Genomic DNA, 12,337 nt, shown 5'->3' with positions numbered 1-12,337 from the left:
AGATGTTATCCAGAATGCTTGGGACCTGGGTTTTTCCGGATAACAGATCTTTCCGTAATATGGATCTTCATACTTTAAGGGGTAGATTTATCAAGGGTCGAATTTCTAGCGTTGACCGAAAACTCGAATCGAAGTTGAATCAAATGTGATTCGAATTTCAAAAATGTCAGGAAGGCTGCAAACATCTCCAAATGGATCCCATGACTTCTTCCATAAGCTAAAACAGAAATTACTGTTACTGCTACTGTTTTATTATTACAGAGTAAAAGGGAATCATTTTTTAAAATTTGGATTAAATGGAGTCTATGGGAGACGGGCTTTCTGTAATTCGGAGCTTTCCAGATAACGGGTTTTTGGATAACGGATCCTATACCAATATTAAATAAGGGGAAACTTAAAATTAGGAGATGTAAAATGGGGGTTCTACTGTATATATATATATATATATAGTGAATAAAGTACCCCCTCTTGTAAATTATAAGGATATTATTAATTACCGAGGAGTTTCATGACCATCGGCCTCGTGTTTTTATACAGGTCATGGCACTCCGAGGTATCTTCTAATATCCTCATATTTTGCAACTGGGGGTACTTTATTTATTATAATACACAAATTTCAGTGAGTCATGTGACAGAAATTACATCAGAACTCACCATTTATAACTGATGACATCAGAACTCACCGTTTATAAGGATATAATTTACAAGATATTCATGGCTTTTGTGTATTATATATATATATATATATATATATATATATATATATATATATATATATATATATATATATATATATATATATATATATATATATATATATATATATACACACACACAGTAGAACACCCATTTTACATCCCCTCATTTAACACTGTTAAATATATATATATATATAATATATATATATATATAAATATATACATATATAATATTACATTTCCCGGATTTAACATTTTCCTGGATTTTACACCATTTTTTCTGGTCCCCTGAAAAAACGTAAAATGGGGGTTCTACTGTATATATATATATATATATACACACACATATGGCAAAGGAATTACGGTAGTTCAGCGGCACAGTGTATATGTCAGGAGATGAGTCAGTAGCGCACTATATTTTCTAATATACAGAATTCTATGTGTGTGTGTTCCAGCAGAAATCTCACAGTGGGTTCAGTGAGAATCAGACAAGCGTGCCGAGCAGCACGGGGGGATTAAACCGTCTTCTGTCCGCAAGCGAGGAAATACTTCAGTGTGCACCTGGCAGACGCAAGGTTAATTGTGCTATCCGCCAGTGAGGAATCGGCTCAGGCCCCTGTATAAATCCACAGCGCCTTGATGTAAAGGCGGCCGAACAACGACACACTCATACACAAAAGCAACATAGAGGTTTAGATTCCATTTCCATTTACTATGTCCCTGTGGAAGTATGACATTCAGGGACCATCATAAATACTGCATTTATGGGTTGTGGGGATTAAAGGGTGCTGAATAACTGTCAGTCGCTGCCCTTGACACACTGGGAGATTACTATCTTATATTTGTACTGTTATTATGGTATTATTTCATAAAGACAATAAAACACACAAACGACAGCAACTAATCGACCTCATGTACAGCTGTACAATATATATATATATATATATATACACATATATTAAGCATCTGCCATCCTGACACGGGGCATGGCGCATTAATAGAGTGACAGGCACAATGATACATAGCCGCCTGATATAGATCAACAGTCATACTGAGATACTGTCAGGGACCGTCGCCCGAAGAACTGACACCCGGCCTGATGAACACACTGACTAACAGACACTTGCGCTGATAGTGGCACGTTGATAAACAGAAGCACGCACGCTGATCTACAGACATGCAGGATACACAGACACTGTCTCATGAGCAGCGCAACGCATGCATAGTAAACAAAGTACTATTGATAAGTCTATACTACTGCACTTACTGTATATAAATATGTGGGCACACTATAGATATTCAAGGGCTAATAGACAGCAAACACTATTGAGACATTGACTGACACTTGCATACAGAGTTGCCGGTATGGATATCGGTTGCCACTATCTGGAAATCCGTTATCCAGAAAGCTCCGAATTACGGAAAGGCCATCTCCCATTAACTTCATTCAAATAATTTAAATTTCCTTTTCTCTGTAATAATAAAACAGTAGCTTGTATTTGACATAATGAATCCTTATTGGAAGCAACTTATTGAGTTTATTTAATGTTTGCATGATTTTCTAGTAGAATTAATATATGAAGATCCAAATTACGGATAGATCAGTTAACCTGGAAAACCCAGGTCCCAAGCATTCTGCATAACAGGTCCCATACCTGTATAATCTATATCAGGGATATACAGATTGTAAAACTACAGCTCCCAGCATCCACCCCCCACCAAAGGCTTGTAGTCCAGCAATAGGCTGATCTCCATGCTAGCAGAGAATTCTATAGAAAGCGATGTGCTACACGTATAAATCATGTGCTTGGTGTTATTGTTCCTATGTATAACAGCACATAATACTCATGTTTGTAAACATGGTAGAACATGCATACGGCTTCATCAGCAATGTTTATAAATTACTATTACATAGTAATAGATAGTCTTCTGTTGGAGATAAGGTTACTGAGAAATAATGAATGTGCAAGCGATATTGTGGCAGGCTGTATACCACCGCCCTGTGTAAATGCACGCCAACTATTTCTCAAGAACCCAAACCCCCAGCACCCTGCAGGGATTCTCTGGAAAAGCCAATCACTGATCTGTGTGCTCTTAAAGATACACAAGCATTGGATATCCCAATGGAGAGATAGAGAGAAAAAGAGAAAGAGAGACAGACAAACAGACAGATGATAAAAAGATAGATAGAGAGAGAGAGAGAGAGAGAGAGAGACAGATAGACAGATAGAGAGAGAGAGAGAGAGAGAGAGAGAGAGAGAGAGAGAGAGATACAGTAGATAGATAGATAGATAGATAGATAGATAGATAGATAGATAGATAGATAGATAGATAGATAGATAGATAGATAGATAGATAGATAGAGAGAGACAGTCAGATAGACAGAGGAATAAAGAGAGAGAGAGAGAGAGAGAGAGAGAGAGAGAGAGAGCGAGAGAGAGATGATATATAGATAGATAGATAGATAGATAGATAGATAGATAGATAGATAGATAGATAGATAGATGATAGATAGATGATGATAGATAGATAGATAGATAGATAGATAGATAGATAGATAGATAGATAGATAGATAGATAGATAGATAGATAGATAGATTACAATAACTCATTATAAGCCAAGAGTGTCCTAAAACTTTGCGAATCAAGATATAACCTCATTTCTGCATTGCACACAATGTTGCTTCTCAATGACACCATATAAGCTTGCACTCTTATACAGAGGTGAAATATTCTGCAACAACACATGGGAATAAATCTACAAAGATGCCTATTAGTCACCATCATACATGTTTTCTCTTTGTACTGTATGTATCAAACAAACAGCAATTAAGAAAACCAGGTAGAAAACACTGAGCCATGAACTGCTGCCCCCCCCCCAAGCCCTGCGGTGCCATTCAGGCAGTGTAAGGGTTAAGGCATCCCCTTCCCCTTAAATCCTGCTCTCCACATATACAGGAAATCCCATTTGCTTGATGGGAATATTTATTGCACAAACCACATCATTTCATTTTGTAAATTTATAAACCAATTGAAGCCCTTAAAAGAAATGACAAAAGGCAAAGAATGTGGAATTAGGTGCAGAGCAAGCAACTCCCAGCCTCCAGCAACTTGCACATGACAAAGGACTTTCTGTTAATCTGACCCACTAATTATTCTGGCAGGAGGCCCAATCATGGAATTTCAAATATTTTTTTTTTTGCTTTTTCTTGTACCACACAGCTGCTTGCCTATAAATTAATCTCCCAGTAGGATCTTAACCGCTTGTTGACAAGAAGGCCATGGGTTAAAATAAAGCACTTGTCAAGTGAAATGACAACAAACCATGTTGCTCAGATCCTGAGGCTGATAAACTTTTTTACAGAGCTAGGCATTAAGATTTCAATTCCGTTTTTGAGATTGTCTTTAATGTGCAGGCAGGAGGCACTGTCCTTGGCCCTCAATACATATACGGTAAGGGCCAGCTGAGCAGCAGTTTTAGGAAGAAAGTGTAAGAGCTTAGTATTGCACCACATATTCATTTTGATCTTGTGCAAACATAGCAGGGTCAATAATAACAATGGGAAGGGAGTGTGACTGTGGGATAGCAGGTATAGTAGGGAGAGATGGTGCCTATAGTAACAGTGGGATAATAGTCTCTGGGAAGGGAGTGTGACTGTAGGATAGCAGGTATAGTAGGGAGAGATGGTGCCTATAGTAACAGTGGGATAATAGTCTCTGGGAAGGGAGTGTGACTGTAGGATAACAGGTATAGTAGGGAGAGATGGTGCCTATAGTAACAGGGGGATAATAGTCTCTGGGAAGGGAGTGTGACTGTAGGATAGCAGGTATAGTAGGGAGAGATGGTGCCTATAGTAACAGTGGGATAATAGTCTCTGGGAAGGGAGTGTGACTGTAGGATAACAGGTATAGTAGGGAGAGATGGTGCCTATAGTAACAGGGGGATAATAGTCTCTGGGAAGGGAGTGTGACTGTAGGATAACAGGTATAGTAGGGAGAGATGGTGCCTATAGTAACAGTGGGATAATAGTCTCTGGGAAGGGAATGTGACTGTGAGATAGCAGGTATAGTAGGGAGAGATGGTGTCTATAGTAATAGTGGGATAATAGTCTCTGAGACGGGAGTGTGACTGTGGGATAGCAGGTATAGTAGGGAGAGATGGTGCCTATAGTAACAGTAGGATTATAGTATCTGGGAAGGGAGTGTGTTTTCCAACCTGCAGCCCGTCAGCTGAATAGCAATCCTCTACATCATCCAAACACATTTTGGGTGCCGGGAATTTAATAAGAGCAGCACCTTAATATACCGCCTCTTCAAAAAGTCTGCTGTGCCTTGTACCCCACCCTGTGAAAGCCAGTCCTAGGGCAGGTAATAATATCAGATCCAAATCACACACAAAATAAATAATTTCCCAACTCCAGCTCGGTGCTGCGGGATGCCAGCGACACATACCGTTCTCCATACCCACAGCATGCCTCTGCCAATAACACGGAGTCACAGTCATGCTGCAATACCCATCCTATAAACTACAGGGCACAGTTAGACCTATGTGCCAGAAGAGGGTGTGTTTGCATACATTACACATTTGCAATTATCCATTTGGAGAAAAAAATAAATAAAAATAAAGATCTGGTTCAAACCCAGCAGCACAGTTGACATTGCCTAGAACCCAACATGACAGCTGCAGCATATCACTAATCTTTGTATTTCAAACAGTCTGGCATTTTGGAGGTTAATGGCTAGGCTGATTGACCTCTAGACAGAGAGGACATTTGCAGAATAAGCCTTGGCTGCTGACCCCAGCACTATGATATTTCTAGGCTGGCGACTGTAAGCTCTGAGGACAAAATAAAAGGCACAGGAACAGCTGATATCCCACAAAGCATTATTTATAGCAGAAGAGGTCTCTCTCGGGACAGGCAATAGCAAGAAAGAGAACGCAGGGCAATGCTAACCATCAGTATTAGAAATCCGGTACTTACGGTCTTCAGGAGGTAGGTTGGCAGCCCCAGCGAGACTGGAGAGGCACAGGAGAAGGATTACAGGGTGATGCATGATGGAATCAGTAAATCTCCTCCAGATAGGATCCTTCTTTCTTTAATGAGAGTGTATCTGTTTATTTTCTTCCAAGCCAGCAGGGAGAGATTAGCAAGGTCTGCAAGCTTCTCCTGAGCGGAGACAAGCAGTGCATGGAAAAAAAAAAGAAAAAAAAAATCAAAAGGAATACGATTATATTCCAACCAAGCTGGAGAATCAGAAGGAATGGGGGGCAGGGAGTCCCCTGTAAGGATAACTGCTCAAGTACTGTCAATGCAAGATATGATGCAGCAGTAGAGGGAATTAAATAGGGTACCAGGAATGGACCACGAGAGGTGGGTGAGCAGGGGAGGGAGGGAGAGGAGGAGGATGGAGAGGATGCAGACTCTGCAAATGCTTTGAATTCTTCCAGCTTCTGCAGGTGCCTGGAGTTTTTTAGTGCACAGCCTCGGCTGCTGATCTCTCAACCTGTCTCACTCTCCCCTCTCGTGTGGGGAATTGTGGTGCGATCTGCTCTGATCCCCTTGAGATGCTGAGGGGAGGGATGTAGAGAAGAGGGAGAGACCAGAGGGGACGGGGGTTGGTATTTTTCTCTCTTTCTCACCGTGATAGGAAGTGGATCAGATATAATTCAGAGATGGGGACAGCTGTACAGGCATTGTATTGTGTATATACGTGCGTATTCCCTATAGGGGTGAGCATACAGGAGAGAAAGCCTCCCTCCCATATATATATATACTGATTGTGTGATATCACAGGGAGCCCTAGAGGAAATCTTGCATGTGTATTGAAATTCTAAGTACCATCATTATCACTGACGGCAAGACGCAGCAAGGATTCCTGTGTGCTGACAAGTACACAATAAAAACAGTTGCTATGATGTTATAAATGGCTAACCCGTTATAATGCAAAAATATACTACACATCTCTTTACACAGAGCATCAGTCATTAAAACACTACATTATAAATTGAGCGTAGTGGGTACTGGATTCCCTAGGATAATATACAGTGAGTGTAAGGGATACTGGATCCCCAGAATATTATACAGTGAGTGCTGTGGGTACTGGAATACCAAGGACACTATATTGTTAGTGTAGTGGGTACAAAAATCCCCAGAATATTATACAGTGAGTGTAGTGGCTACTTCAATACCCAGGATACTATAGAGTGAGTGTAGTGGGTACAGAAATCACCAGCATATTATACAGTGAGTGTAGTGGGTATTGGGGTCCCCAGTATATTATACAGTAAGTGTAGTGGGTACTGGAATAACCAGGATACTATAAAGTAAGTGTACTGGATACAAAAATCCCCAGAATATTATACAATGAGTGTAATAGATACAGAAATCACCAGGATATTATACAGTGAGTGTAAGGGATACTGAAAACTCCATGATGTTATACAGTGAGTGTAGTGGGTATTAAAAATGCCCAAGACTCCCAGAGCAGGTATGACAGGAAATATAGTGCAATCCCTTGCTCAATGGAGTAAAACAACAGCCAAACCATGATTTACAGCTAAGATTTTATCATTCATAACAACAACATTAATAATAATAATAATAATAATAATAATAATGCTATAACACTCCCCATCCACCCCTACCAGCAACTCACTGCTTACATCTATAGGAAGAGGCATCAGAGCCATTAAAACTTGGGTTGTTTGCATAAGAAATCCAAACAAACTGAGACAAATAACCAAATATGGATGTTTCAGAATATGTTATTTTCCAAAATTTCAAAAACAGCACAAAGCTGAGGGCAAATCAAAGGAAAGCATGTGCCGAGGAAGAATCAAGGAGTGCAGAGGATATGGGTAAGGGGGAGTTAGTGCTAGGGAGGATATAGGGGTAAAAGGAGGGATTGCAAACATTGTTAGGATTAAGGGTTAGACCATTGGCAGATTCAGGTAGATTTAGTCGTTTTAGCCTCTTTTTCTGGGTGACAATCTCCCCGAACTGCCTTCCCGTGTCTTTCCATCTGCTATAATGAAAAGTTGCCTGCGCTAAAGCACACACTGCGCTTCATTTTCCAAAGTCGCCCAAAGTTTCCGTATGAGGCAACTTCGGAAAATGAAGCACCACATGTGCTTTAGCGCATGTTTCATTATAGCGGACGGGAAGACACGGGAAGACACGCAAAGGCAATTTGGGGACACTGTCGTCCAGAAGAAGAGGCGATTAGTCACCAGGCGACTAAATCTCCCCAAATCTGCTTGTGTGGACTAACCCTTAAGTTGGAGGAGCAAGAAGAGCTAAGCTATAGGAAAAGGCATCAGAGCTGAAGAGGTAGAGAGGGCAAAATAGAGATAGTGGCACCCTATGGACAAATAACTGGACGACGGGATAATCAGATACAGAGTGTACAAGTGAGAATAGCAGCAGTGTATGTTCATTATAATAAACCCAAGGCCATTGGTTGCATGCTCTCAGTTATTAGTGTACATGAAGTCTTGGGGGGCGGGGGTGGGAAGGTTGCTATAGAACAGATGTCTGATGGGGGGTTGAAGGGACATTGGAATGTGCTGTGGGTGAAGGAGGAATATAAAATAAATATTACAAATATGGATGACCAGATTATCACTTCTTCCAAAGTAAAAGTCAAGCTTAATATTTTACATGGTACAAAAGAACCCCCGGTTAAGGCTGAAAGAGAATGAATGAGACCTCATAAGTCCCCCTTAAAAACTACATCTGGTCATAATTTCATATTAATATAAAACTATTATATTGGGTAGCCCTTGTGAGACGACACATAGGAGTGCTTAAATGTATGTTTTGGGGGGGGGTTTTTGCCCATAGTGCAGCATTTCTCCCCCAGAATTACAGCGTCAGTGCTGTAGCGATCACCGCAAATAGTGCTCTGTGCACCAGTACAGGAGAAAATGAATTCTTGCTCTTCGTGAATGGCACTGACATCTGTTTTGACTCAGCAATGCCAATGCCAGTACTGGAATTGGAGTATGAGAACTGGAGTCCAATTCATTTGGTTCAATAGAATTGTAACGATGGACACAACCATCTAGGGGAACTTTGGAACTGCTGCCAGGTCCAACCTGAAGGTAATTCTAGAGCAGGTTGGACAGGCGCATTGGTGCTCCCCGCATGGTGCTCAGAACATGAGTTGATGCAAGAACCTATGTGCGTCAATATGTGGTCAGTTTTGTTTCCATTGTAGCCCTATAGCCATTATTAGTGATGGGCGAATGTGTCCAGTTTCGATCCGCCAAGAATTTCTCGAATTTCCTGCGGAATTCGAGAAACGGGCAAAAAATTTGGGAACCGATTTTGATGCCGGCGACCATTAAATTTAATGGGCGTCCGTTAATCGTCGCCGGTGTCTAAATTGTCACGGCCGTTGATTTCTTCTCCGGCATCAGAAAAGCGTAGCCGTCGGTGTCTATTCCGTCGCCGGCGTCAAAAAATGTTGATGCCTGGCAAATTAATTCGCCCATCACTAGCCGTTATTTTAAAATGATTTATATTTTAAAGGAGAAGGAAAGAACAGACCAGCTTGGGGCACTGTTTGTTGAACTCCATGGCACCATTTTATTTTGTTCTTCCCGTGCCAATTCTAGTAGGGCACAGCACAGAAATCTGGGAAAAGGCACTGTAATGAGCATGTGCGCAAGATGCCAACATAGCACTCAGCAAACAGCATCCCATGCTACTAGAATCACTGTGGACTACTTAACAACTTGGCACCCACCCAATGATTGTACCTTTCCTTATGCTGTAGCAGTTTATTTGTGAGCTCCTCAATAGGTCGCTGCTGACACCTGCCCGTTTAGAGCTGCCCATCTGCAGCAGTACAAAGGAGCATGAAGGAGGTGTAAAGTGTGCGTCGATGCGTGGGCGGGAGGGGGAGATGAAAACCGGGAGGGGACCCCCAGATGTTGCCAGGGGGACGATTAAGATTGCAGCCCCAGAAGACTCCAGTTTGACACTGCACCTCAACCTAACATTTTTTCCAGCTGCAGCAAAAACATTCATGCTGTGAGTCGCTGACAGTGATTCCAGCAAATGAAAATGCATTACTGACAAACAACATGGTTGTGTTGCTCATAGCAGGAAACAGGTGTTAGGCTGATATAGCACCGTAAGAAAACCATTTATCACCCCTTTACAAACAGATACTTCCCTATTCCTGAACATTTCAGGTTTTATAAATCGGTCCTATGAACATATGGACAGATGTGATATTTTAAGAGAGAATAATCGGCTTTTACAGGGTGGCGTTTTAGTTTATTACTTTCTTCAGTCTTAGAAATGCATTGAGCTGCCCATCCTCTTTCTGTAGTACACATTTATTGAATGTAAAGAGTGCGGAAGGTGCAAGAGAGGAAATAGCCCTGGCCTCATAGATGGGTAAGGTAAATAAAGTCAGGCAATGATGGCAGTACCTGTAGGTACCAAGAGCTGCAGAGCGCTTCATTATGGAATGAAGGAGGTGGTTTTATTGTAAACAATTGGGGCTCATTTATCAACACTGGGTAAATTTGCCCATGGGCAGTTACCTATAGCAACCAATCAGTGATTAGCTTTTTAAAGCTAGCTGCAAGTAGAACAATGAATGCAGCAATTTGATTGGTTGCCATGGGTTACTGCCCAGGGGCAATTTTGCCCAGTGTTGAAAAATGACAGTCAATGATCTCTTAGGGGCAAATTCACTAACCTGCGCTCAGGGAGGCGAACGGTAGCGAAGTTGCGCTAGCGTTAATTCATCAAGGAAAGCGAAGTTACGCTAGCGATGCCTAATTTGCATACGGCACCAAGTTAAAGTACAATGGACGTATATGTAGCAGCAAATACATTACACTACACAAGCCTGGGAAACCTTCATAAAATAAAATACAATATATACAATATATTGCACTACACATGTGCCCACTGTATAGTTTAGGTGCCATATGTTAGGTAATGTAGGGGGTAAGGGGTACCCCAAAAAAATGTACGATCTTTTTCAGCCTATCACCCTTAAAAAAAGGAAAATACGCCAGCGTTTTTTGAGACTCATTTTGAAGCAAGCCCTATCTACTCTATTGCACTTCACCTGGTCTGAGGTGGCAAACGCAAGTCTGGAGCAAGAGGTAACATTCACTAAAATGCGCAAGTTAGTGAATTAGCGTAGTTACGTCCCTTCGCCATAGCGCAACTTCGCCTGGCGTAAGGGTGCGAAGTAGCGAAGTAGCAAAGTAGCGCTAGAGTATGTCCACTTCGATATCGAATTTACGCCAGCACCCATTAGTAAATCGGCGAAGTAACGAAATGACGTCACGCTGGCGAATTTGCGCTAGCGTTAGGCACTTCGCACTTTAGTAAATTTGCCCCTTAGCCTCTAGCTATTTTACTCCACACACCGCTGTATAGTTTGCCTCAGCAGTCAGCTGATTACTGAGAGAATAGTATTTGTTAATGACCTATAGGTGGTGCTCTTTTCTGATAACTAATGGAAACTGCAATCATTATGGCAGCTCCCTGAACTCACAGCACAACAAGGGGACCATGAATAATAAAACTGCGTTCATTAACCCACCCGAGCTGATCAGTCAGTAAGCATTTTACCGTGCACCCTTCCTTCTCTTCAGCCTGTTAATGGTTAGTACATTAGGAGCAGGAAGGATGACGTGCAGAGAAAACAATCCGATTCCCATTAATACCACTGCCCAACACAACACCTGCAGTATGATTTATCCGGAAGGATTATTTCAGAAGCAGTGCTTATATGCATGTGAATGTTACTTAGATGGGTCAGCGTTGGCAGGAGGCACCAGAGATAAATGGTTTGTACTGCCGCACAGCATAAAATAAACTCACAGGGTGCAATGCAGGCTGCATTGTTCTGACAGATTACCCACAACCCTGTGCCAACGACACTCCCTTTTCAATAAGATGTGCCAAGGTTGGAGCCACCTGCAGCAGGGCATTCTGGGAGTCGGGTCAACCTGATGTGACCAAACTCTTTATCCTTGATTTCAGTAGGCTGTGCTGAAGCAAAATAACTGAGATTTATTTAGGGGGTGAGACCCCCAAAGACTTGGGTAGAGGTCTCTACCTACTAAGTATAATGGGGCCCCAACTGAAAAAGAATTATTACTTACAGTACAATGCATTCTTGACCTTGCCCCCATATGTCCTGGCCATCAGGGCCGCCATTCGAAATCAAGGGGCCCGTACAACAACATTTTTGGGGCCCCCTGGGCACCGCCCACCCAGGCCCCAACCCAGATCCCACCCACTCCACACCACATTTAAAAGACCACACAGACATCAGCGCTAAAAAAGGTACCTCCCCCACACACACACGTTATAAAAAGCTATTGATGGTCAGGGCCCCCTTATAAGTTTTAAAAAAAACTGTGCTGCTAGGGCCCCCCGTAAAGGTTTTTTTAAAAAAAATTGGTGGTCAGGGCCCCCTACAAGTTAAAAAAAAATAATTGGTGACCAGGGCCCCCCTATAAGTTAAAAAAAACCTCTGCCGCCAGGTGCCCTATAAAGGTTTTTTTACAAAAACATTGTTGCAAGGCCCCCCCCCTTACAAGTTAAAAAATTTGGGGCCCCAAAGAATATTTTTTTTAAAAAAAACCTTGGCACCAG

The 12,337-nt window shown here is 41.8% G+C and overlaps 1 protein-coding gene across 2 annotated transcripts in view; it reads right to left on the bottom strand.

Annotated features, from left to right (window-relative positions):
- cadm3.L (cell adhesion molecule 3 L homeolog) overlaps window positions 1–6,267 on the bottom strand; it is a 204,196-nt gene extending 197,929 nt beyond the window's left edge. The window contains exon 1 of one of the 2 annotated variants that reach the window (XM_018231341.2): window positions 5,681–6,267. In XM_018231341.2, the coding sequence (XP_018086830.1) occupies window positions 5,681–5,753 (73 nt within the window). In that variant the 5' untranslated portion in view covers window positions 5,754–6,267. The remainder of the gene's footprint in view (window positions 1–5,680) is intronic. The other variant, XM_018231342.2, reaches the window with a different exon arrangement.
- Window positions 6,268–12,337: the final 6,070 nt, after the last annotated feature.

Source organism: Xenopus laevis, chromosome 8L (assembly GCF_017654675.1).
Source record: "Xenopus laevis strain J_2021 chromosome 8L, Xenopus_laevis_v10.1, whole genome shotgun sequence".
Taxonomy (NCBI): Eukaryota; Metazoa; Chordata; class Amphibia; order Anura; family Pipidae; genus Xenopus; species Xenopus laevis.
This window is presented reverse-complemented; position numbering and strand designations above follow the sequence as displayed.